The 25,437-nt window shown below is 39.9% G+C and overlaps 1 protein-coding gene across 1 annotated transcript in view; it reads left to right on the top strand.

Moving 5' to 3' along the window:
* Nucleotides 1–25,437, top strand: part of DMGDH (dimethylglycine dehydrogenase) — a 69,070-nt gene that overhangs the window by 30,610 nt on the left and 13,023 nt on the right. Inside the window, exons 8-14 of the mRNA XM_003261512.4 lie at nt 2,082–2,251; nt 2,648–2,801; nt 4,498–4,663; nt 5,472–5,602; nt 6,854–7,071; nt 8,923–9,080; nt 11,164–11,223. Coding sequence (XP_003261560.2) covers nt 2,082–2,251; nt 2,648–2,801; nt 4,498–4,663; nt 5,472–5,602; nt 6,854–7,071; nt 8,923–9,080; nt 11,164–11,223 — 1,057 coding nt within the window. The remainder of the gene's footprint in view (nt 1–2,081; nt 2,252–2,647; nt 2,802–4,497; nt 4,664–5,471; nt 5,603–6,853; nt 7,072–8,922; nt 9,081–11,163; nt 11,224–25,437) is intronic.

Raw genomic sequence — 25,437 nt, 5'->3', positions numbered from 1 at the left:
GTTGCTCTTCTCGAGGAGTATCTTTGTGGCATTCTCTGTATTTCCTGAATCTGAATGTTGGCCTGCCTTGCTAGATTGGGGAAGTTCTCCTGGATAATATCTTGCAGAGTGTTTTCCAACTTGGTTCCATTCTCCCCTTCATTTTCAGGTACACCAATCAGACGTAGGTTTGGTCTTTTCACATAGTCCCAAATTTCTTGGAGGCTTTGTTTGTTTCTTTATATTCTTTTTTCTCTAAACTTCCCTTCTCGCTTCATTTCATTAAGTTCATGTCCTTTGTAGGGACATGGATGAAACTGGAAAACATCATTCTCAGTAAACTATCGCAAGGACAAAAAACCAAACACCGCATGTTCTCACTCATAGGTGGGAATTGAACAATGAGAACTCATGGACACAGGAAGGGAAACATCACACTCCGGGGACTGTTGTGGGGTGGGGGGAAGGGGGAGGGATAGCATTAGGAGATATACCGAATGCTAAATGACGAGTTAATGGGTGCAGCAAACCAACACGGCACATGGATACATATGTAACAAACCTGCACATTGTGCACATGTACCCTAAAACCTAAAGTATAATAATAAAATTAAAAAATAATAATAATAATTTTTCTTGCTTTCTTAAAATTTAGAGAGGTTGTTTGTGGATAATTTGGATGCCCCATGTCTATTAAAATGCCCAAAGGGATGTAAATTGCTGGTTTTTTATTCTCTTTGAGAAAGTCTTTTATAAAATATAGGCACTCATTTTTATGAAAGCAAAACAGGTGTCTTGCTGTGGGAAAAGTTAGTTAACATTTTCAGCGTTTGCTAAAGTTCCTCCCATGCTCTTAGAAGCTGTGGTTCTGGCTAAGTTGCTGTTGTTGGGGATACTAGCATTTCTGTGTCTTGATGTCTGCTTTGTATCCCCTTTTCTTGCTTCTCTCCCCATGACTCCCTGCTCATTCAGTTCCTTGGAAGCTCCTGACTTAAACCACAGATGAACTCACAGTAGAGGCCTTCATTAGACAAGACTGAGTGGGTAGAACTACACATGGCCAATGTAAAACCAATCCATTTTCTGATGTCAAAACCCCTTTATTTTCCACATCGTGTTCTTGATTTTAAAGTATCATCTTAGGAAAATAGTAAACAAGCCCACCTTCCCCATCAAGTGGCCTATTAGTTGCAAAATACAAGAGACAGTGTTCCTTTCTACCTCTTTCCACAAGTCCTCAGGTGAAGGCCTCTTTGCCTGAATGTTTCTAAGATAATGGCTCAAGTTCCTTGCACAGAGGTCATTGTCTAAGGAGGTCAGAACTAAGTTGAGTCTGAGAAGAGATGGATGGGACACCACAGTACATGTTTCTCCCGCCGTGTTTCCTACCAGTCAGGATAATCATAGCTCAGGAGGGCTGTTAGGGTACCAGCCACATCTGCCTGTTTGCATTCTGGCTCCAACCTCTAGTTTTCCTAAAGCAAAATTCTTATTAGTTAGGAGTCAAGGATCTCGAGCCTTTTCCCCATAAAGATCTATTTTGCTTGTTGTTGTTGGGTTTTGTTTTGTTTTGTTTTTTGAGAGAGGGTCTCGCTTTGTTACCCAGGCTGGAGTGCAGTGGTGTGAACATGGCTCACTGCAGCCTCTACTGCCTAGGCTCAAGTTATCCTCCTGCCTCAGCCACCCGTGTACCTGGGACCACAGTCTTGTGCCACCATGCCCAGATAACTTTTTTATTTTTTTTGTAGCGATGAGTTCTCACTTTTTTGGCCAGGCTGGTCTCAAACTCCTAGTCTCAAACGATCCTTCCAAAGTGCTGGGATTACAGGTGTGAGCTACTGTGCCCTGCCCAATAAGGAGCTATTTTGCAGGTGTACATCTCTTGAACTGTAAATAAACTAGCTATCAAGTCAGGCACATTTAATTTGGATGCCTAAACATGTCACTTTTAAGGAAAAAATTGTTCCATAGAGATTATGTTACTTGTGTGTTCTGATTAGCACAGAACAGTCCAAATTTGAAGCCCTGTAAAATAGTTTGATCATGTTTCATTTGAAAACTACATGTATTAGTAATGGGTTTTCTATCCCTGTATTTGAAAGATATGGCATAATCCACGCTGGTGGGGTAGGGAAATATCTCAGTGACTGGATCCTGCATGGAGAACCTCCTTTTGATCTGATAGAGTTGGATCCTAATCGCTATGGCAAATGGACAACAACCCAGTACACTGAGGCCAAAGCAAGAGAATCATATGGATTCAACAATATTGGTAAGGTGCAAATTTACTGTTGTCTACAAAGTGTTGACAAAATTGAATTGTAGCATCTCTGACTTTATATGGTCTTTATTATTCACTGGGATGGCGGTAGTTAGGGACTCCAAAAAGCATTGTGCCCCTAAGACATAACAAGGAATATATATGGATGTATATATTTAACATGTGAAATGCCTTGCTGTTTTTAAATTTTAAATATATTTTTACTTTACTCTTTGATGAGTCATATAAATGACAGCTCTGTTTTCTACATAAATCATTCATATATATGCATGTATGTATGTTTATGCATCTGGATTTTAAGTACTGTATTTCCATATTTGGAATCCCATAAAAGTATCTTGTTGTTTTGGCTATATGTGATTTGAAGTACCAATTTTTCTTTTTCAGTTGGTTATCCTAAAGAAGAACGGTTTGCTGGAAGGCCAACTCAACGAGTCAGTGGGCTCTATCAAAGGCTGGAGTCTAAGTGTTCCATGGGGTTCCATGCTGGCTGGGAGCAGCCGCACTGGTTCTACAAACCAGGCCAGGACACTCAGTACAGGTGGGAGAAGGACTTTACCTGCCTGTGGTTCTGACCGAGGGGTGAAACAACAGGACAGCAAAAAGTGCTGATTCCGCCTTACACTCCATTGCTCCACCCTGTTCCAAGAAGCACTGAGCCTTGTCCTACAAAAATTACCCCCTGGCAGTGGTGGCATTAGTCTAGCCCACGGGACACTGGCCCACATCTAGGACTCACGTGACCCTGCGAGTCCTATAGCCGGCCTTGGTGAAGCCCCTTGGCATTTACCAGACCCTCAGAGGAAACTTCCAACCCCCTCCAAATTCCCATGTGGCTTCAGTTGGCTCCTAAAGGTTTACTGTACTTTAGGACGCTCAGTGGAATCACATCGTGTATAACCACAAAATGTACCTGGAGTTTTGGATTTTCTGTTCATCCTGAAATTGCTCAAAGCAACTGCTTTCTAGAGTGTGCGCACTGAGCCATGCAAATTATATGCACAGTTGATAAATTAGCGGAAAAGATTATTTGCATAGCATTCCAGGTTAAGCGAAAACAAGTATGCCACTAAAACAGTTCTCTGAATTCCGGTAAAGTGCTACCTGCCATTGTTGTACTTTGGATTAATAGTGATTATATATATTTTTCTCAAGAGAATCCACAGACCAAGGGAAAACAAGCTGCAAATTTACAAGTTACGTTATCCTTATTTTTGAGCTGTGATTTTGCTTTTTACAATAGGTTTTGCTATTTTAAGACTAGATCTAATTCGTACAAAGTATAACAGAGAACCCGTTGTTGATGAATAAATTTGGGCTTTATAAGCAGCCAGTCTAGATTATTTGGTGGCCAAATACTGATTTGGTTTTTCCTAAATGACTCTAATACATCACTTTTACTCTTCACTTAGTGCTGATTGGATCTGGCCTAAGTTTCTTCTACCATTTAATAATGAAACTATTGAAAATTCATGTTACAGACATAGCATGCTGCTCTGAAGTTAAAATACCACATTAGAAGTCCACTTCATAAAGCAGAAAGGACCTTTAGTAATGAGTCAAGAGACCTTTGTTCCAGGTCTGGCTCTGTCATTAATACAAAGGCCTTGGAAATCATTTTATGCCTTTTCTCTGAAAAATGAAGATTTGGGACCAGATCCTTATGTACCCCAGGTGTGGACCAACAGCATAGGCATCTCCTGCGAGCCTGGGAGAATGCAGACTACGGGGTCCCACCCCACACCTGCTGCTTCAGAATGTGGACTTTAACAAGTGCAAGTGATCTGTATTCCCATTAATGTTTGAGAAGCACTGGACCAGATAGCTCCACCCCGCCCCCCAACCCAGACACTCTGATTTAATTAGAGCCATTTTAAATTGCTCTCCAGATGATTCTAATATGCATCTAGAATTGAAAACCACCAGACTGGTTGACTTATAAACTCTCTTCCAGATCTGAGAACCCATGAATTATATCTTATTTTCCAGTTAATCAGCACTTTACTCACTGCGAAATGGGTCAAAGGGATAAATGAGTAACTTTAAAAGGTCACATTCCAAAATACATGAATGATTTGCAGAACAGAATTTCAGGTTGCGTGGTCTCGCTTCCCATGGTCCCACTCCCCGCTGCCCGTAGGATTTTCTAGATGAGTAGGGCTTATTAAAATATCCTATTCTGTAATATTTGAAAAATGAACGGGAGTTGTTTTATGACGCTAAATGTTGTGTTTCAGGCCAAGTTTTCGCCGCACAAACTGGTTTGAGCCTGTGGGCTCGGAGTATAAACAGGTTATGCAAAGAGTAGGGGTAACTGACCTATCACCATTTGGCAAGTTTAACATCAAAGGCCAAGATTCCATTAGACTACTGGACCATCTCTTTGCAAATGTCATTCCAAAGGTAAATAGCCTTGTAGGGATACAAGGTCCAGGATTCTGACCTATTTAATTCTTCATCCCACATGTTATTTTAGTTCACCTAATGATTTCTGAATGAACACTAGAACTCTTCAACTGACCAAAAGTATACAAGCTTATTTTCTTTCTTTTTTTCTTTTCTTTTCTTTTCTTTCTTTTTTATTTTTTTTGAGAGACAGAGTCTTGCTCTGTCACCCAGGCTGGAGTGCAGTGGTGTGATCTTGGCTCACTGCAACCTCCGCCTCCCAGGTTCAAGCAATTCTCCTGCCTCAGTTTCCCAAGTAGCTGGGACTACAGGCACGTGCCACCACGCCCAGCTAATTTTTGTATTTTTTAGTAGAAACAGGGTTTCACTATATGTTGCCCAGGCTGGTCTCAAACTCCTGACCTCAGGTGATCCACCCGCCTCAGCCTCCCAGAGTGCTGGGATTACAGGCATGAGCCACCACGCCCAGCCTACAAACTAATTTTCAAATTTAAATTTTTGTTGAGTGAATTCTCATCCAAGGACCTTATGACTTTGCTTAATTGTTTTGATGGGAACTTAAAATTGAGTTCTGCAATTAAATGAAGAATAGCTTTTAAATGACAAATAGTTTTAAATGATTGTTTAAATGGAGAACTTCAAATTATTTTGGGTTTAGTTTTACAGATAATTCATACAATTGATACAAATGGTAAGAGTCAGACACTTTTCATTCTTAACACCCACATTGTTATTTAAATAGGTGTTAAAAGGATGCATGTGATTTTTAGTTCATCCTAAGGTAATTGTAAATTTTTTTATGTAGGTGGGTTTTACAAATATAAGTCACATGTTAACACCCAAAGGTCGAGTGTATGCTGAGTTGACTGTTTCTCACCAATCTCCCGGGGAGTTTCTTTTAATTACTGGCTCTGGATCAGAACTTCATGATCTTAGGTAAGTGCACACCTAGTAAGAGAATTTTGTACACGTTATATATTGACTCAGTCTTACACTGAGTTTTTCTTTTTACCAGTACTCGAAAGTACGACTTTATTTCTTCTTAAACCTGATTGTTTCAAATAAACTTTATGTTTTTCTATACAAAAATATTTGAAGTGAGGGCCCCTGCCCCTCCCAAAGGTAATTCATCCATAGGTTACTGGTTCTAATAATATTAATTCCATTTATTAGGCATCATCAATGTGCCAGAACCCTTTTTAGACATTAGCTTAATGAATTCTCTTAATATTTTGCAAGGTATATATGATTCCCATGATCAGATGAGGAAACTGAGGTTTGGGTTAAGGGAACTTACTCAGACGAGCTTTTTGATTCTGATGCCCACATTCGGTCCACTTCTGTAAGCTGTCTTCCTAAATTATCTTTGTTCTTTGTGATGCTTTGTGCTTTCTGGTCCACAGCTGGATCTAAGTTGCTGACCTGCCACATCCAGCCTTTACATGAATCTTCATTCTACCATAAAGTCTTTAGTCTAATATTCCAAAAATATTTGGAATATTATTATTTAATACATGTCTTACTCTGACAAATTCTCATCTTAGTTGTAAAGTGATGCAAATTATATGCTCCAATCCAAGATGTACTGGGCCCATCTTAATAGCTTAGCTTTGTGTAAATCCAGATGAACATTTTGTGATAGACTTAGATAGCTCAAGGATGGCTCGATAAATTAGAAACCAGCCCTATAGCTGGGTCCCAATAACTCATCAAGCCATAGAAATTGAAACTAGAGTTTCTGTCTTTTCCTTGTGATTGTCAGAGCAATTACGTGTCTTGTGGCAGGCACATTATTAACCTTTAGCAACATAAATGTGCCTCCTGTGTACAGGTATTAGAGAAAATTTTGGTTTAAATTAATTTTTGAAGGCTGAATCAGTAGTTTAAATGCAAAAGGGCTGTGTCACTATTTAAAATAATTGTGCGGCAGAGCTCATTAAATTGAAGGATCCTTCTGTACTGTGAAAAATTACCCCCCAAATTTATAAGTGGGCGATTTAAAGAGAATCACGTAACATCTCAGGGGCTCGGTTTCCTCAACTTTAAAAATCGGTGTGATTTTATGAAATGACACTCTGGGGATTTTCTGATAACTCTAGACACAAAGCATGTCTTCAGAAAAATAATTTGTTACCAAAGTACATTATTCAAGCAGTATTTAACACCATGTTCATGACTGAAATGCAGATGGATTGAAGAAGAAGCAGTCAAAGGTGGATATGATGTTGAAATTAAAAATATAACCGATGAGCTTGGAGTTCTTGGAGTTGCTGGGCCACAGGCAAGAAAAGTCCTTCAGAAACTGACCTCTGAAGATCTTAGTGATGATGTTTTCAAGTTTCTTCAAACCAAGTTCTTAAAGGTTTCCAGCATTCCTGTCACTGCTACTAGGATATCTTATACTGGTAAGATTGGAAAACAACCTGGAATAAGTCTCTGAAATTTAAAAGGTCAATTTAAAATTTAAAATTTAAAATTAAAAGGTCATGTCACCAGAAATGTGTGAGTGTGTATGCATGTGCACAGTCACACTCACTTTTGTCCATGTGACTTTGGAGGAAGATTTTTGTTCTGCCCAGCTCTTATGTCAAGTCTGTCTATTCACTCCTCATCTTGGAAGTGGTTCCACAGATTTCTAGTTGTTGCTCCACTCCCATAGCTGCCTACCATCTGGAATGGCAGATAAAAAAAAAAAAAGTGGGGGCTGGGTGCAGTGGCTTACACCTGTAATCCCAGCACTTTGGGAGGCTGAGGCGGGCTGATCACCTGAGGTCAGGAGTTCGAGACCAGCCTGACCAACATGGGGAAACCCCATCTCTACTGAAAATACAAAATTAGCTGGGCGTGGTGGTGCATGCCTGTAATCCCAGCTGCTCTGGAGGCTGAGGCAGAAGAATTGCTTGAACTTGGGAGGCGGAGGTTGTATGAGCCAAGATGGCACCACTGCACTCCAGCCTGGGCAACAAGAGTGAAACTCCATCTCAAAAAAAAAAAGAAAAAAAGTGGGGAAGAGGATTGGCTGAAATAGTCAGGCCAGCCAACTCTATCTGCAAACATTCAAGATGGTCTCCTGGAGATAGAATCTCCCATAGAGACCATTTTGAATGTATCAGGTACCTCTCCTAGAGCATTGCCAACAATCCATCTTTCCTTCCAGACTAAGTTCACTGAGAAGTCTTCCTCTAGCACCTAACCTTGCACATGGTAGGTATTTGATACAGAGATGAATGAATGCTCTTCAGTTCCCCAGTGGTGCTCTGGGCTCCCTTCTAAGTTTTTCTAGACCTCCTTGTCTCTCACAGGAGTACTGCATGCCCAAGCATTCATTCAATTATATGTTACTCCTGTTCTGTGGTATCCCATAAAAACACCTTACCATGAGCCCTCCACCTTGGGAAACAGGAGAACACAGAGATTAAAGACCATAGCTCTTTTCTGGCTGCTGCTATACCTTTTCCCTGCCCTTCTTCCACCCAACCTTGGCAAATTCTAGGGTAAAAAATGAGCAGGGCTGGATGCAGTGGCTCATACCTGTAATCCCAGCACTTTGGGAGGCCAGAGTGGGAGGATTGATTGTCCCAGGAGTTCAGGACCAGCCTGGGCAACATAGTGAGACCCTGTCTCAACAAAAAAACAAGACAAAAAAAAAAAAAAAAAACAAGAACAACAAAAATAAGCAGGATTTTTTGGATTACATTTAATTTCTTTTGATTTTTGCCCACAGCTCTATTGATGAATGAAATGACTAGGGAAGAAGTGGGAGGGGGAGAAGTCAGAGACTATGGCTTTCTCACTATGAGGATAACGTGAATAATTCTTAGTTAACTATATTCTTAAGCTTGTGATTTTTGGGCAAGGGGTTGGTTTAAACCTTGAACTCGTTGCCTTGATAAACTGGGCCATGCTAACTATTCACCTAACGTCATTGTCCCGGAAAACAGTCAAACCTCATTAGAAAGCTGGGGTCCAGGGTGGAGATTAATTCCTGCATTATAGTCTTTCTGTGTCATGACAAGAGGTGTCCTGCATACCACCATCTACATGGGAGTCAGGATCGGCACAAATGCATCTATGATATGGTGGGCTTCTTTGCAGTGGGGTACTTGTAACTTTTTGTGAGCTGGTCTTTTTAGAGACTGACAATGTCCATGTTGCATAAGTGGAATTTCTCCTGCTTTTATGTGTTCTAGCTAATGCACATTAGATCTAGTGATCATTGTTCTTGCTGTGCTGCGGCACCTGTGGGTTTATTTCAGGTGAGCTGGGTTGGGAGCTGTACCACAGAAGAGAAGATTCTCTGGCGCTGTATGATGCTATCATGAATGCAGGCCAGGAGGAGGGAATCGACAATTTTGGAACCTATGCCATGAATGCCTTACGCCTGGAGAAAGCCTTCAGAGCCTGGGGGTTAGAGGTTTGAAATGCTAGCATCTTTATTAACATTTTATGTTTACTTATCTCATTTTTATATAAGGTCTGGTTTGAACTGCAATAACATTGGTTTTGGCTGTAAGAGAAATTACGTATCATTAGATAACTTTATTTCATTAGGGAAAGAGGTTTTTCTCCTTAATTTCTCAAGTGAAAGTTCAGTGGAATTCTGACATATTCTGCCTTAATTCATCCTAGTTGGCTGAGAGCCCTAGATATCTGTCTTGGACTTTGGGGAGCCGGCTTGCCTCATGGGATTAGAGTAACACTTTTCAAAGTCTCTCCTCCTCTGTCATTTTGCCCGTCTTCATTTTCTTCTTATCTTGTACCTTTTGGTGAATTAACACTCCTTTCTGAGGGGCAGGGTTGATGGTCCAGAATGTGGTGGTCCAGCCTTCCTCCACCATTAGTAATGGTTATTAAGAGTTTCTATTTGTATAGTGCCTTAACCATTTACATATTTTCATATGCATGATTTCATTTTCCTTTTCAACTCTCCATTACCTCTATTTTACACACAATAACACTGAGACTAAGAGAACCACTTGGTCCAGATTACCTAGTAAGTGGCCAGCCTGTGGTTTAAACTCTGTTCTCCTCCTTTATTTCCAATATGGCAGGCTATCTCTGGACCCATTCACTATTTCAGATTCACTAGTTGTTTCTTTGGAAGACACTGAGGTTTTAGGCCTGAACGGTAAGATAAGGGATAGTGGTAAAAGATGGACTCAGAGCAGGGACTCTTGGGTTTGAATTTTTCCTCCACCACGCACCAGCTATCTGGCCTAACCGTCCAGAACTTGTTTACTTTTCTAAAAAATGGATTTTTTATGCTACAGAATTATCATAGATAGTAGAGAGAGTCTAGGAAGTGCCAAGCACATAATAAAGTGCATTTGATTGGAGGGGAGAGTGTGTTTCAAAGCCCAGGCAGAGACCTGGGGGCATTTAGAGTACGCAGAAGCAAGTGGGCAAGCTTTCCACGAGAGGTCCCCTATTAGGGAATTCTCTAGCTACAACTGGGGACTGAGGCGAGGCGAGGCGCAGGGACAGAAACGGAGGACAGCGCGGTCGCCACACTCTCCGAGGAATGAAGCAGTAGGAACAGCCCTTTGGGAGTCAGACATTTCTCCATCCTCCTGCCTTTTATTTTCTATTTCCTCTCCCCGGGACCTCCTCTGGAGAGCTTTTCTCCTCCCGTCCCTCCGATTTCCCAGCAGTGCCAGAGCGCCCTCTAGTGTTCGTACTGCAATCCTCTGTGCTTCATTTTTATTTTTTTCTTTGAAGGAATTCTGAAATTTTGAACAGATAAAAATAATTTTAGAATAGCTCAAATTGATTAAGAAATATGAGGCAACGTTTTATGTCATATAAAACAAGCGTACTTTCATTTGGTTTATGCAGGTGCTGTGTTGCTCTAAAAGTTTGACTACTTTTAGGGGGTTTAGACTAATTCTCTCACTGCGAAGAGAACAACAAAACAAAGAAAGAAAGAAACAAAAACCATTAACTTCAGGTCTATTACCAAATATTGGCGTTAGCCCTCACTTGGTAGCTATCACAGTGACTTGGCCACATTTGAAGAGATACAGATTCAAACTCCACTTATTCCTTTCTCTTCTCCTGAACTCTATCAGCCACCTTCCTACCATCTGCTTTCCCTCCACCTTACCCTGATTCTTGGTTAATTGTAAGATAAGTAAATTGTTTAATAACTTTTCAAAACATAGTTATGTAAAATTATTGCAGAAAAACATGTGAAAATCTTGTTTCTAGAAGAAACATCACGTGCATTCCCTCAAATGTTTATTAAAATGGGAGAGCTGTGGAAACACAGTGAATTTTAGTTTCTATATTTGTTATATTCAAATGACCAGTTTTGCTTGAAGGCTACATTGAATTTTGGATTAAAAAATTGTTTTCAAAACCAGTCTATAGTTTGCCTTTCTTTAGAATCAGTGTTGAAAAATCAAAAAGTGTTCTTTCTCCTAAAAACAAATATGAAACTGATGTTACCAAAATGACTTGCACTCATCTAAGATTTAAAATGCGTGTTTCCTTTTTAGATGAACTGTGATACAAATCCTTTGGAAGCTGGACTGGAATATTTTGTGAAGTTAAATAAGGTATGTTTACATTCCAAAGTGTGCTTGAAGTAAATCTTAACATTACAATGCTATTTGGTGACACAGCCATTCTTTAAAATTTAACCAAGTATGGATTATAGGAGAAACAAGGTGAACATAAATACTAGCATTGCTCAATTGTGTCATATTACTCTTTTGTCAACATTTGCTTAGTTCAAACTATTGGAGTGTGCTTGCAGATTTAAGATAGCAGAATCCAGCATCTGTAAGGGCTAAATCTAAATTCTAAGATAAAAATTAGTAAGGATAAGAAGATTATCTGTCAGATTATAGTAGACATTTATGTTGGAAGTCCACCATGTTGTGTATTTTACAGTAACTCCCGGTGACTTGGGAAATTGCACATTAGCTGATCAAACATACTGCATTCATTGATCCTTCTGGATACTCACAGTGTGGAGCAGCCTCACTTCAGCCTATCTGTCCATCTGCTTGTCAAGCATCCTTGTGTGTAGCTGCAACATCTGAATATAAGCAAATAACACGTTTCAAATGTTTTCGGCATAAAATGGGTATTAACTGAGAAGCTAATACAAGCCCAAATAATCATAACTGATAAGACACTCCAAAGGGAACTCCTACATCAGTGGTTCTTAAAATGTAGCCTTCAGACCAACAGCATCAGCCTCATTGGGAGCTTGTTAGAAATGCTAATTCTCAGGTCCCACCCTAGAACTACTAAATCAGAATCTCTGGGAGTCAGGCCAACAAATCTGTTTTAACAACCCCCGCAGGGGATTCTGATGCATCTAAGGTTTGAGAAGCATTACTCTGAATAATTATAGTGGGAAAGCATATCATGAGGCCAATTTATTACAGCCAAGCTCACCTGTACAAGCCTTACAACTATAAATGAGGTTACTCCATTGAGCAGTGCCTAAGAATTGTAATAAAAGAACTTAATAGAGCTGTGGTGAGTGGTAGTATTGAAGAATAAGGGCAGCAGCGGCTACTGTTTAGGATGTTTGTTAGAACTCCAAAAATAAAATGTCTTGCCGTAGATGGTTATAAACTAAAGACTGATTTCCCATCCTGTGGAAATACGTGAATACATGTATATGACTCAATCAGGCCAAGGAAACCTTTTTCATGACCCTGCGTCAGTTCCCAAATTCTGAGCTATAATATTAACATAAAGCATGTGTATTTATAGTATGAGATTTTAGGAAAATGAACCTCCTAAAGGGTTTTGAAGGGAATATCTTTCTGTACATTCTCCCCATGGCTTTTACTTTTATGAGGTACCATCTGCCTCCAGACCAGAGAAAGCAGGTGCTTGGAATTTGGGCAGACCCTAGCAGCAGATTGCTCCCTCTGATAGCAGAAGCCTTACTTTAGCTGTTTCAAATAAGGTTAAAAATGGCCCGACTCTTGAAAGTGCTAAATTTCTGTTGTTGGTCACCAGTAGGTAGATGGATAACTGATTCTTTTGCTTCAGTGTTTGGATATTATTGTTTGGGGATAAGGCATAGATAAATAATCCCTTCATATTGAAATGGGATTTTCAAAAATCTTTTATGATTATTAGCAGAGGTGGATTGTATACTTGTTAGTTAAGTTATACGGCCAAATAACCAAAGCTCATCTCAGAACATAGTTAGTTGTTTAGCAGATACTAATTTTGATTTCTGGCATGTTTTTATAATTTCTGAATTGTTGTTTCTCATTCAAGTGTCACAAAGTTAATTAACTAATGATTTTATAAGGTAAATGTCCTTGTAGCCCAAAGACCTGGCCCCGACCGAGCCAGTCTTTTTCAATTATGTCAATTCAAGTGGCTAGTTGGTATTAACCTACTCATAATGATGCTCGCTAATCTCCAAGACAGGTGAATAGATTAGATCAACTTTGGTGGTTTCGCAGCAGTGTATAATGTGAAACGGATTCCTGGAAACCTTATTAACATTACAAACTAAGTTTTGTAACTTGACCATTCAAGTCCTGTGCCTAAAAACCAAAATGTTACCCAAACTAGCTTCATACAACATTTTAAATACTGTAAGCCTATATTGCTTCGGAAAATCGATGCTATAGGAGAACAGAAGCAACAGCTAATACAGAGAGATATTTATATTTGATACCAAAACAAACACAGCAAAAACCCTGGCATTTTACAATTGTTTGAAATCAGTTATTTCTTTCCCTTCAGAGCAAACATAGAATTCTCTGGTTGGCCCTTAGGCATTTACACTATGATCGTTTAAGCCATAATGTGAAGAAAAGGTAGAAGCTGACTGTGTCAGAGCTAGATGGGTCCCTGGGGATCAGCTGGTACGCCCCTCCCCCATCTGAAGCGGAGGAAACTGAAGCACAGAGAGGGAAAGTGTCGTGGGGGAGGCCATTGCTTTAGCTTAGGTCCCTCTGACCTCATCGTGGAGCTTTCCCACCCACCACTTTTCCCCCACAAAGTCCTTTTCCACAGTGGGCTTATCAGACTTGAAAGACTGCCCAAGAATTTCTTTCTCTGGTAACATATATTATTTGTATGGACTACCTTTTATTAATAGACACTTCCCCCACGTGTTTTTGCTGTAACTAATTTTGCATTTTATGATAGGATCAGAATAGCTGCTTTGCCCATTTTAAGGAGGAAAATGGCTGGGTGAGCAGATGGGCCATCAGGCCTTATTAGGGTGAATCGTGTTCTTGGCAAAACCTGTAAGAAAATAGGGAAAAGAACAATGGAGTACTGAAGAACTCTTTCATCACAAAGGGAGATGGCGCAGTGGCCCTTGCTTCCTTCCGTCTTGGAGTTATTCCAGCCTCCTTCCCCTGGTGTTGGCTTATGTGAAGTTGATACACATGTATCATTCATTCGTCCGTTCATCTAGTAGACATTTATTAAGTACTGCTGATTAGACACCTTGCTAAACCATAGATCTAAATGTTAAAGATATACTCCTGATGGCTCTCAGATCTCATGAACCTGGAAACAAATGATATTTCAGGAACTAAAGCTGTAGGGATACGTTCTTAGCGGTAATTGTGAAGATAACCCTTCCGCAAGTGGAGGGCTCCCCAGCCGCATGCAACACTGCCATCTTGTGGGAAGTGCCCCATAGAGCCCTGACAGGAAGCCTTGACCAAAGCTGCGGTAAAAATAATTGAATCTGTACTTTAAAAATCTTCTTAACTAAAAACGCTTCACCTGAAACAACTCATATCATTGTTCTCAATGGTATTTTTGGTATGTTCCAAAGGAAGTAACTTTTGGGAGGAAAATCAGTGGCCTTTGTTTAGTTGGAGACAGAAGAAATGTAGTAATCAAGAGCAAAAGGAAAATCAGCTGCCTTTGGATGGAGTCATAGGTATTCTTGGAATTTTCCTTGTGGAAATACTGAATTTTTGTCCATTTCTGGAGAACCTCCACGAAGATTCACAGAGACTCAAGTATTAAGCGTTATGTGTTGAAGCACATCAGAAGAATTTGTTTTCTATGATATGTTTCTCCCTCTTTTTCTCACTCCTCCCTCTCTTTCCCTTTTTCTCTCTCCTTCCCCTCTCTCCCCATCTAGAGCTTCTAACCAGTAGAAACAGAATAAAATGTAATCTCTATTAAACATAAGTTATAAGACAATGTTGATTCTAGAAAATGCAGGGTCTCTTTCGGAGGAAATATTTAAAGCATAACTGTTCGATAACCAAAAACAAAACAACCCAAAAAAACTGGTAAAGAGGTAAAGCACTCAGCACCAAGCCCTCAACACCCCAGGTATTCAGTAAATATTAGCTATTGTTAAAACATCAGAGTGTTAAAAAAACAAAGAAAAAATCAAAGTGGAATTAAACCATTGTTCATAGACAACAAGTTAGAAAGAAATTGTTAATATAGTGGTCAAAGTATCCAATTCTCTTTGGGAAATTTGAGGTAAATGGTAATAAGAATTGAGGAGGCAGAAAATTTTCAGTGATACTCAGCCCTGGCTGGACATTAGAATCATCTGGGGTATGATTCTTTTAAATAATATTTTGCTGTTTAAAATCCCAAGGCCTAGGCTACACCCAAGATCAATTAAAAAAGAATCTCTTGTAGGGACTCAGGCATCAGTTGTTTTTAATTCCCCAGGTGATTCTCCAGAGATGCAGAATTACTGTTTTCAACCAAAGATTTTCAACTGGCTGAACATATTATCCTGAAGAACTAAAAATTACCTGAACTAAAAGAACTAAAAACTACTCAAGTAGTCCTGAAGTTGTGGTCCACAGACCAGCAACATCACTGTCACCTGGGGACCTGCTAGAAAATTCAAATTGTTGGGTATCATCCCAGACCCCCAAAATCAGAAACTGCCAGGGTGGAGCCAAACTATCTATCTATCTAGCTAGCTATTTTTATTGAGACGGAGTCTCGCCCTATCGCCCAGGCTAGAGTGCAGTGGTGCACTTTTGGCTCACTACAACCTTCGCCTCCCAGGTTCAAGCAATTCTCTTGCCTCAGCCTCCCCAATAGCTGGTATTACAGGCACTCGCCACCATGCCCGGTTGATTTTTGTATTTTTAGTAGAGACGAGGTTTCACCATGTTGGCCAGGCTGGTCTTGAACTCCTGACCTCAGGTGATCCACCTGCCTCAGCCTCTCAAAGTGCTAGGATTACAGGCATGAGTCACCGCACTTGGCCCAACAATCTAGTCTAATAAGCCCTCCAGGTAGTTTCAATGCAGTTTTTTTAAGAACATGGACCTACCCCAAATCAGTTAGATTTGCTCTAGGTGTGGGGTCCATGGTTCCTCTTTAAAGCTCCACAGGTGAATTTTTTAATGCAGTGAATATTGAGAACCACTGTTTTAGTTCTTTTAACTTCATACCAACTTCAGTCTTGAAAGTATATAGGAAAGTAGAAAAACAGGTGGATTGGTCAGAGGATGGTGCTATAAGAACTGTGGTGGAATGGATGTAAATTAATAGATCTAGAGCCTATTCCAGCTAGGCTACAGGTTCGTATTCTGCCCCACATCTTTTTTTTTTCTTTTAGAATGGAATAGTAAGTGAATTTTTTTTAAGTCACCAAATTCTAGCTGCGTGGCCCAGGAAAGCCATTTAACTTGATTTTAATGCCTGAGATTTTTAATCTGTAAAAGAAGGCCACTTTTGCAGTTCTAAAATCCTATGGAACCAACACAGTGGTTGAAGACATTGGTGCCACGTTATCTTTATGAGCCACATAATTGTGTCATCTGAATTAAGCTATCCTTACTCTGTTACCCATTTTCATTGCTGAGTGATAAGGGGAAGGAGAGGAGAAAGGGGGTGGGGCAGAGAAGGAAAGGAAGAGGAAAGAGGTAAAACCTAGCTGAAGTGTAGCTGACCATTCCTGAAACACCTGTCAGGATACATTAAACTAAAGCCATTGAATCATTATTTTCATATATATCCAATTTCTGTTATGAAACAGTACTCTGTTTCTACCCTAAGAACTGAAATGTGATGTTTAGCTGACTGCTTTCAAATGTGGATATCCACGGAAACCCAGGTCTAGGAATGAATTGAAGTAATTTTTAAGATTGCTTTTATTTTTATTATTATTTTAACAGTGTATTTGAACATGCAATAATTGACATATTTAAAGTAAGCAACTTGATAAGTTTTAGTACATGATACAGCAGCGAAACCATCACTGCAGTGAAGATAGTAAACCTACTCCTCATCCCCAAGGTGTTCACGCCCCTTTGTGATCCCTACCCGCCACCCTCCCCACAGCCTCACCTACCCCCCAGGCAACAATTTATGTCTGAGACTATAGATTATTTTGCAATTTTTAGAATAAATGCAAAATCTATAAAAATGGAATCAGAGTATATGCTTTTTTTGGTGTTAATTCTTTCCCTCGGCATAACTTGAGAGTCATTTGTGTTGTTGCGTTTATTAATAGATCATTCCCAGTGGCATCTCATACCTGTAATCCCAGTACTTTGGGAGGTAGAGGTGTAAGGATCACCTCAACCCAGGTTTGAAACCAGCCTGGGCAACATAGTGAGACTTCCGTCTCCACAAAAAATTAGCCGGGCATGGTGACGTATGCTTGTAGTCCTAGCTACTTGAGAGGCTGAGGAAGGAGGACTGCTTGAGCCTGGGAGGTCAAGGCTACAGTGAGTCGTGTTTGTGCCACTGCACTCCAGCCAGGGCAGCTGAGCAAGGCTCTGCCTCAAAATAATAATAATAATAATAATAAGAATTCCCTTTTATAGAAAGTAGTATTCCATTCTATGGGTATACTACACTTTGTTTATGTACTCACTCGTTGATAAATATTTGGGATGTTTCCAGTTTAGGGCTATTACAAATAAAACTCCAGAAGTCTCTTGGTATACCTGGAGGATTGGTTGTATGACTGCCCCAGGGTACCAAAATTTGCTTCAAGTCCTGCAGTTTGTCTGTGGAACCTGCCTATAGAAAAAGTTGGGTTTTGCATCCTGCAAATACTGTCTTTTTGATCTGCCTGGTTGAAAAAAATGCACATATAAGTGGACCCGTGCAGTTCAAACCTGAGTTGTTCAAAAGTCAGCTGGCACTATGAACGTTTGTGTACAAGTATTTGTATGAAAATAGGCCTTCTTTTCCCTTAGGTAAATACCCAGGAGTGAAATGACTGAATAAAATGGCAAGTGTGTGGTAACTTTGTAAGAAACTGTTTTGCCAAGCTGTGTGCCATTTTATATTTTACAGTCCCACCAGCAGTATGTGAGTCCCAGCTCCTCTACATCCTTGTCAAATACTTTTCATGGTCAGTCTCTTTAACTCCAGCTATTCTAAGAGATACGTAGTGATGTCTAATGATGGTTATAATTTATTTCCTTAATGACAAATGATGTTGGACATTTTTTGATGTGCGTACCTGCCATTTCTATATCTTTTTTTGTGAAATGTCTGGTTAAATCTCTTACCTAGGGTTTGTTTTTTTTAATTGAGTTTTTAAAGTGCTTTCTGTATTCTTTATCAGATACATGCTTTGCAAATTTTTTCCAGACGTCTTGACTTTTCATTTGTCTAATGGTCTAATGGTGTCTTTCAAAGAGCCATTTTTAATTTTTGAATTTTAAAGTTCTTATCAATTGTTCTTTTATGAATCATGCTTTTGGTTCATATCTAGGAAATCTTCGCTTAATCCAAAGTCATAAAGATTTTCTGCTATGTTTTCTTCTAGAAGTTTTATTATTTTACTTTTTACATTTAGGTCTATGATCCATTTTTAGTTGATCTTGTATCTGGTATGAGGTATGGACTGAAGTTTTATTTATTTGTACTTGGATGACCAATTGCTTTCCGCACCATTTGTTGAAAAGACTATATATTCTGAATTTCATTGCCTTTATATCTTTGTCAGTATGTTTGTATCTTTGCCCATTTGTTTGTAGGTCTATTTCTGGACTCTGTTGTATTCTGTATATCTATTTATCTTTCCAAATGCCAATACTACAGTGTCTTGATTACTGTTGCTCAAATAAGGTTGTGATAGCCCTGCAACTTTGTTCTCTTTTTTTAAAGCTGTTTTGGCTTTTCTGGTTCCTTTGAATTTCATTAACTTTAGAATCAGCTTGTCAATGTGTACCAAAAAACCCTCTAGACTTTATTGGAATTGCATTTTATCTACAGGTCAATTCAAGTATTCCAATTCATGAACAAGGTCTATCTCTCCATTTATTCAGGTCATCTTTTATTTCTCTCAGGAGTGTTTTATCGTTTTCAGTATACAGGTCTTACATATCTTTTAACATATTTATCCTTAAGCATTTCATGTTTTGATGCTATTGTAGATGGTATTTTTAATTTCAATTTTCAGTTGTTTATTGTGAAAATATAGAAATACAATTGGTCCTATATGTTGATCTTATATTTTGGAACTTTGCTCAACCTGCTTAGTGGTTCTAGTAGCATTTTTGTAGATTCCATCGGATTGTCTACATGGACAATCATGTTGTATAAAAATAAAGCTTTTCTTTGTCTTTTCTAATTTGGATATCTTTTATTTCTTTTTCTTGCCTTATATTCTTTTTTTTTTTTGACAGAGTCTCACTCTGTCTCCAGGCTGGAGTGCAGTGGCGCGATCTTGGCTCACTGCAACTTCTGCCTCCTGGGTTCAAGCGATTCTCCTGCCTCAGCCTCCCAAGTAGCTGGGACTACAGGCATGCGCCACCACACCCAGCTAATTTTTTTTGTATTTTTTTTTAGTAGAGACGGGGTTTCACCATGTTGGCCAAGATGGGCTTGCCTTATATTCTTACCTGGAAGTTCTTTATCAAGTTGAAGACATTTGCTTCTATTCCTAGTGTTAACATTTTTTAAAAAGATCAGGAATAGATACTGGATTTTAGCAAATGATTTTCCACATCTACTGAGATAATCATTTTGTTTGTTTGTTTTACTTTGTTATATGGTTTATTACATTTATTAATTTTCTAACATTATGCCAACCTTTCATTTTTAGGATAAAACCCACTTGGTAATGATATATCACCTTTTAAAACATCTTTGGATTTTACTGGATTTAAAAAAAATTTTTGCAACTATATTCTCCTTACAGCACTTAGAGCTTGCTATTATTTTGTTTATTTTTCCTGTTTTTCTTTTGAACAGAATGCAAGCTTCCTGAGTACAGGTGCTGGCAATACGACATATGTTTTGTTTATTATTTTTATCCCCAACACCTAGCTCAGGGCTGGCACATAGCAGATGCCCAGTAAAATATTTTGTTGTTGAAAGTAATGTCAAAAGATGATACTTGAAAAGTCCTGGGCCCTCATTATGAAGGGTCTCATGTGCCAAGCTAAGGAATTTGGAGTGTATCCTGGGGAACCTGGGGAGTGACCCAAGAATTTTGAGTAAGGAGTGACACTCTAGTGATGGGAAACAGATTAAAAGTGAGTTCGTCTGGTGACTGGGAGATCATTCTCCTAATTATCAAATAAATCCAGTGGAGAGAAGGTGAAGGCTTCAACTAAAGCAGTGGCCATAGGTTGGAGAAGAAAGAGCAATGAGTGCTATTTAGAAGGAAGGGTGGATATCACATGAGGGACTGCATGTGAAGGGGTGAGAGGAGGATGTTAATGAACTGTTGATTAACTAGGAAACACAGGTGGAGGGGTGTGGGTGGGAAATTTGTAGGACTTGGGTTGGAGGACTCTGGGGTAGCCAAGCAGAGAGTCCCAGAAGGCATCTGAGCATGTGGGCTTGGAGAGCTTGGCTCTGGAAGTATGGCTTTGGACCCTTCAGATATAGGTGGTCATTGAGGCAGGTGAGTGTTGAGAATCCATTTTCTATAGCACTCTGCACTTGCCTCTGCCCTGGTACTGACCACACCTTATATTCCTGGCCACCTCCTCAGCTAGACTGTGGATGCTCTGAGGACAGAGGCCAAGAATCGTTAGCCTCACCCGTGTCTGATCACTAGTGAGGGCTCCGTAAATATTTGTTGAAGAGTTTGAATTGTGACTGCCATTTACTGATTCTGACTAGATGTATTGCTTGATCTATGAGCATTTCAGTTTTCTCATCTGTAAAATGAAGAAAATGTTCACTCCATATATTTGTCATAAGTATTAGATGAGATAAAGAACATTTGGTACCTCACTAAGTGTTAATTCCTTTCCATCTTATTGATTTGAATCTAAATAAGTCATTTAGAGAAAAGGAACTATACATGAAATCCTTTTTCTTTTTTTAAGATCCCAGTAAGGAAGATCTTGGGTCCCTATTGAGGCCTCATTTCTTCATGCTTTTAAAATTTCCTTTGATTATTATTTACTTTGCATTTAGGCTTAAGTGCTATACTTAAAATACCAAATGGGCAATTGTTCTTCACTCTACTCTAGAGAGATGAAATCTATTATGAAAACTCTATATTGTAGTCGTTGGCCAAAGCAGTTAAACATAAATCTGATAAAGCCACAGGTCCATTTCACAGTTTTCCTTTGAATCATTAGATTAAAAAACTGAAAAATAAGTGTTCTCTTTAACATCGAATCTAGTAAGATTTAATATTAAAGACATGTAATGGGGGCTTTAGTTTTGAAAATCTAGTTTGATTTGAATGCTAATTAGCTTGATTACTTGCCTGGCTTAGGAACTATATTTTAGTTATTTTCCCAGGTTTCTATTTTATCCCCCTTTTTTAGTGAATAGTGCTCCTGTTCTAGTAATATTAAAGACTTTTGAGAAGCAATTTTAACTGGTCAGTAATTTTGGCTAGAAAAATGCTATATGAGTGCTTTCTTTTAAATTGCTAAGGGCAGAGAATGAAAACTACCTGTAAGTGGGAGTGATATGATTTGGATCTGTGTCTGCACCAAATCTCATATCAAATTGTAATCCCCATTGTTGGAGATGGAGCCTGGTGGGAGGTGATTGGATTATGGGGGTGATTTCTCAGGAATGATTTAGCACCATCCCCGTTGGTACTGTCCTCACAATAGTGAGTGAGTTCTCATGAGATCTAGTTGTTTAAAAGTATGTAGCACCTCCCTCCTCTCTCTTGCTCCTGCTCCTGCCATGTAAGACATGCCAGCTCCCCTTTTGCCTTCCTCCGTGATTGTAAGTTCCCTGAGACCTCCCCAGCAGCCAAGCAGATGCCCACATCTTGCTTCCTGTATAGTCTACAGAATTGTGAGCCAATTAAATCTATTTTCTTTATAAATTACCCAGTCTCAGGCATTTCTTTATGGCAGTGAGAGAACAAACTAATACAGAAAAATGGTACAGAGGAGTGGGATATTGCTATAAAGATATCTGAAAATGTGGAAGCAGCTTTGGAACTGGGTAATGGGCAGAGGTTAGAAGGGTGTGGAGGGCTCAGAAGAAGACAGGAAGATGAGAGAAGGTTTGAAATTCCCTGGAGATGTGTTGAATCATTATGACCTAAATGCTGATAGTGATATGGACAGAGATGGCCAAGCTGAGGAGGTCTCAGATGGAAATGAAGAACTTACTGAGAATGGGAATAAAGGTCACTTTTGTTATGCCTTAGCAAATAACATGGCTGCATTGTTCTCCTGCCCTAAGGATCTATAGATCTTAGAAACTGAGACTGATGATTTAGAGTATCTAGTGGAAGAAATTTCTTTCTTTTTTTTAATTATTATTATACTTTAAGTTTTAGGGTACAAGTGCACAATGTGCAGGTTTGTTACATATGTATCCATGTGCCATGTTGGTGTGCTACACCCATTAACTCGTCATTTAGCTGTAAACTAGTTCAACCATTGTGGAAGTCAGTGTGGCGATTCCTCAGGGATCTAGAACTAGAAATACCATTTGACCCAGCCATCCCATTACTGGGTATATACCCAAAGGACTATAAATCATGCTGCTATAAAGACACATGCACACGTATGTTTACTGCGGCACTATTCGCAATAGCAAAGACTTGGAACCAACCCAGATGTCCAACAACGATAGACTGCATTAAGAAAATGTGGCACATATACACCATAGAATACTATGCAGCCATAAAAAGTGATGAGTTCATGTCCTTTGTAGGGACATGGATGAAACTGGAAACCATCATTCTCAGTAAACTATCGCAAGGACAAAAAACCAAATACCGCATGTTCTCACTCATAGGTGGGAATTGAACAATGAGAACACATGGACACAGGAAGGGGAACATCACACTCCGGGGACTGTTGTGGGATGGGGGGAGGGGGAGGGATAGCATTAGGAGATATACCTAGTGGAAGAAATTTCTAAGCAGCAAAGCATTCAAGATGTGCCTGGCTACTTCTGACAGCCAGTGCTCATGTGTGTGAACAAAGAAATGACCTGAAGTTGGAACTTATATTTAAAGGGGAAGCAGAGTGTAAAAGTTTGGAAAATGTGCAGCCTGACCATGTAGTAGAAAAGAAAAGCCCATTTTCTGGGGAGGAATTCAAGTAGGCTGCAGACATTTGCATAAGTAAAAAGGAGCCAAGTGCTGATAACCAAAACACTGGGGAAAAAGGTCTCGAAGGTATTTCAGAGACCTTCACAGCAACCCCTATCATCACAGGCCCAGAGGCCTAGGAGGAATGAATGTTTTGTGAGTCAGGCCCAAGGTCCCACTGCCCTACACAGCATTGGGACACTGCTCCCTGCATCCTAGCTGCTCCAGCTCTAGCTGTGACTCAAATGGGCCCTAGTAAAGCTTGGGCTGCTGCTCCAGAGGGTGCAAGCCATAAGCCTGGGCAGCTTCCACATGATATTAAGCCTGTGGCTGCACAAAGTGCACGAGTTGAGGCTTGGGAACCTCCACCTAAATTTCAGAGGAAGTATGGAAATGCCTGGATGTCCAAGTAGAAGCCTGCTGCAAGGGTGGAGCCCTCATGGAGAACATCTACCTAAGACAGTGTAGAGGGGAAATGTGGGGTTGGAGTCCCCACACAGAGTCCCCACTGGGGTACTGCCTAGTGGAGCTATGAGAAGAGAGCCACCATCATCTAGACCCTAGAATGGTAGACCCACCAGCAGCTTGCACCCTCAGCCTACAAAAGCTGCAGGTATTCAACACCAGCCCATGAGAGCAGTTACGGCGGCTGAACCCTGCAAAGCTACAGAAGCGTAGCTGCCCAAAGCTTTTGGGCACACCAGTGTGCCCTAGATGTGAGATATGGAGTCAAAGGAGATTATTTTGGAGCCTTAAGATTTAATGACTGTACTGCTGGGTTTCCGACTTCTGTGGGGCTTATAGCTCCTTTCTTTTGGCTGATGTTTCCTTTTTGGAATGGGAATGTTTACCCAGTGTTTGTATACCCATTGTATCTTAGAGGTAACTAACTTGTTTTTGATTTTACAGGCTCATAGGCAGAAGGGACTAGCCTTGTCTCAGAAGAGACTTTGGACTTTGGACTTTTGAGTTAACGCTGAAATGAGCTAAGATTTTGGGGAACTCTAGGAAGGCATGATTATGGTTTGCAACATAAGAAGGATGTGAGATTTTATGGTCAGAGGTGTAATGATATGGTTTGTATCTGTTTCGCCACCAAATCTCATGTTGATTTGTAATCCCCAATGTTGGAGGTGGGGCCTGATGAGAGGTGATTGGATCATGGGGGCAGATTTCTCATGACTGGTTTAGCACAATCCCCCTTGGTACTGTCCTCACAATAGTGAGTGAGTTCTCATGAGATCTGGTCATATAAAAGTGAGTAACATCTTTCTGCACTCTATCTCTTGCTCCTTCTCTGGCCATGTGAATTACTGCTCCCCCTTTGCCTTCCACCATGATTCTAACTTAGCTTGCTAAGGCCTCCCCAGAAGCCAAGCAGATGCTAGCATCATGCTTCCTGTACAGCCTGCAGAACTATGAGCCAATTAAATCTCTTTTCTTTATATATTACCCAGTCTCAGGTATTTCTTTATAGCAGTGCAAGAGCAGACTAACATAGGGAATATTCATTTTCTAGCCAATAATAACCAACTTTAGTTGCTAAACTAATAATTTAACATTTTGCTATCAAGGAGATGTTGAAATTGTGGTTATTGTTAACTTATGTGGAATGTTAAGAAGCTCTGAATAGTGGAAAAGGAACCAAGAATTGAGAAGCTTGGGTTTGAGGTTTGGTGCTAACTCACTTTGTCACTGCTGGCAAGACCCATAATTTTGTAGGGCTTTAGTTTTCTCATATGGAAAATGAGTTTGGACTAAGTTTTCTGCTTGCTTTAAGACTCCTGTGATTCTAATTCTGTAAATATGAAATGAATAATGCTGTAATTTGTCTATTATGGGGGTTGGGGATATTAAGTGAATTCATTCCCCCAAATAAATGAATCCAGTTTATGGCTTTATTATAAGTTTCCTGAGGCATACACAGTGGCACAGGTGCACAGGGTACTGCACAACTGAGTGAAGAAAGTTCAGATTGACATAGACTGTAGGTGAGTGATGGCCACAGGCTTTGCAATGGGATTCCCACCCGGATTGCTTTAAATGATGATCCAAAATCCATTCTAAATGAGAAGCTTTTCAGGAAAGTATTGAAGGATAGTGGCACAGCCTGTCATCTGGATTTCCATCTCCACTCTGCCACTTACAGTAGCTGATGACCAGAGTCTCTGCAGCCCTTCCATGCCCATAAGACACAGGAGCCTGATTCTACAACCAGTGCTGTGCCTGATTCCCAAGGAAGCTTTACTGGGACAGAGGATGTTACACAGATTCCCTTATGTCTCTAGAACTTTCTATGAGGGTGTAAAAATCACAAAAGTTTTATAAATTTGAAACAAAG

This window comes from Nomascus leucogenys, chromosome 2 (assembly GCF_006542625.1).
Source record: "Nomascus leucogenys isolate Asia chromosome 2, Asia_NLE_v1, whole genome shotgun sequence".
NCBI lineage: Eukaryota > Metazoa > Chordata > Mammalia > Primates > Hylobatidae > Nomascus > Nomascus leucogenys.
This window is presented reverse-complemented; position numbering and strand designations above follow the sequence as displayed.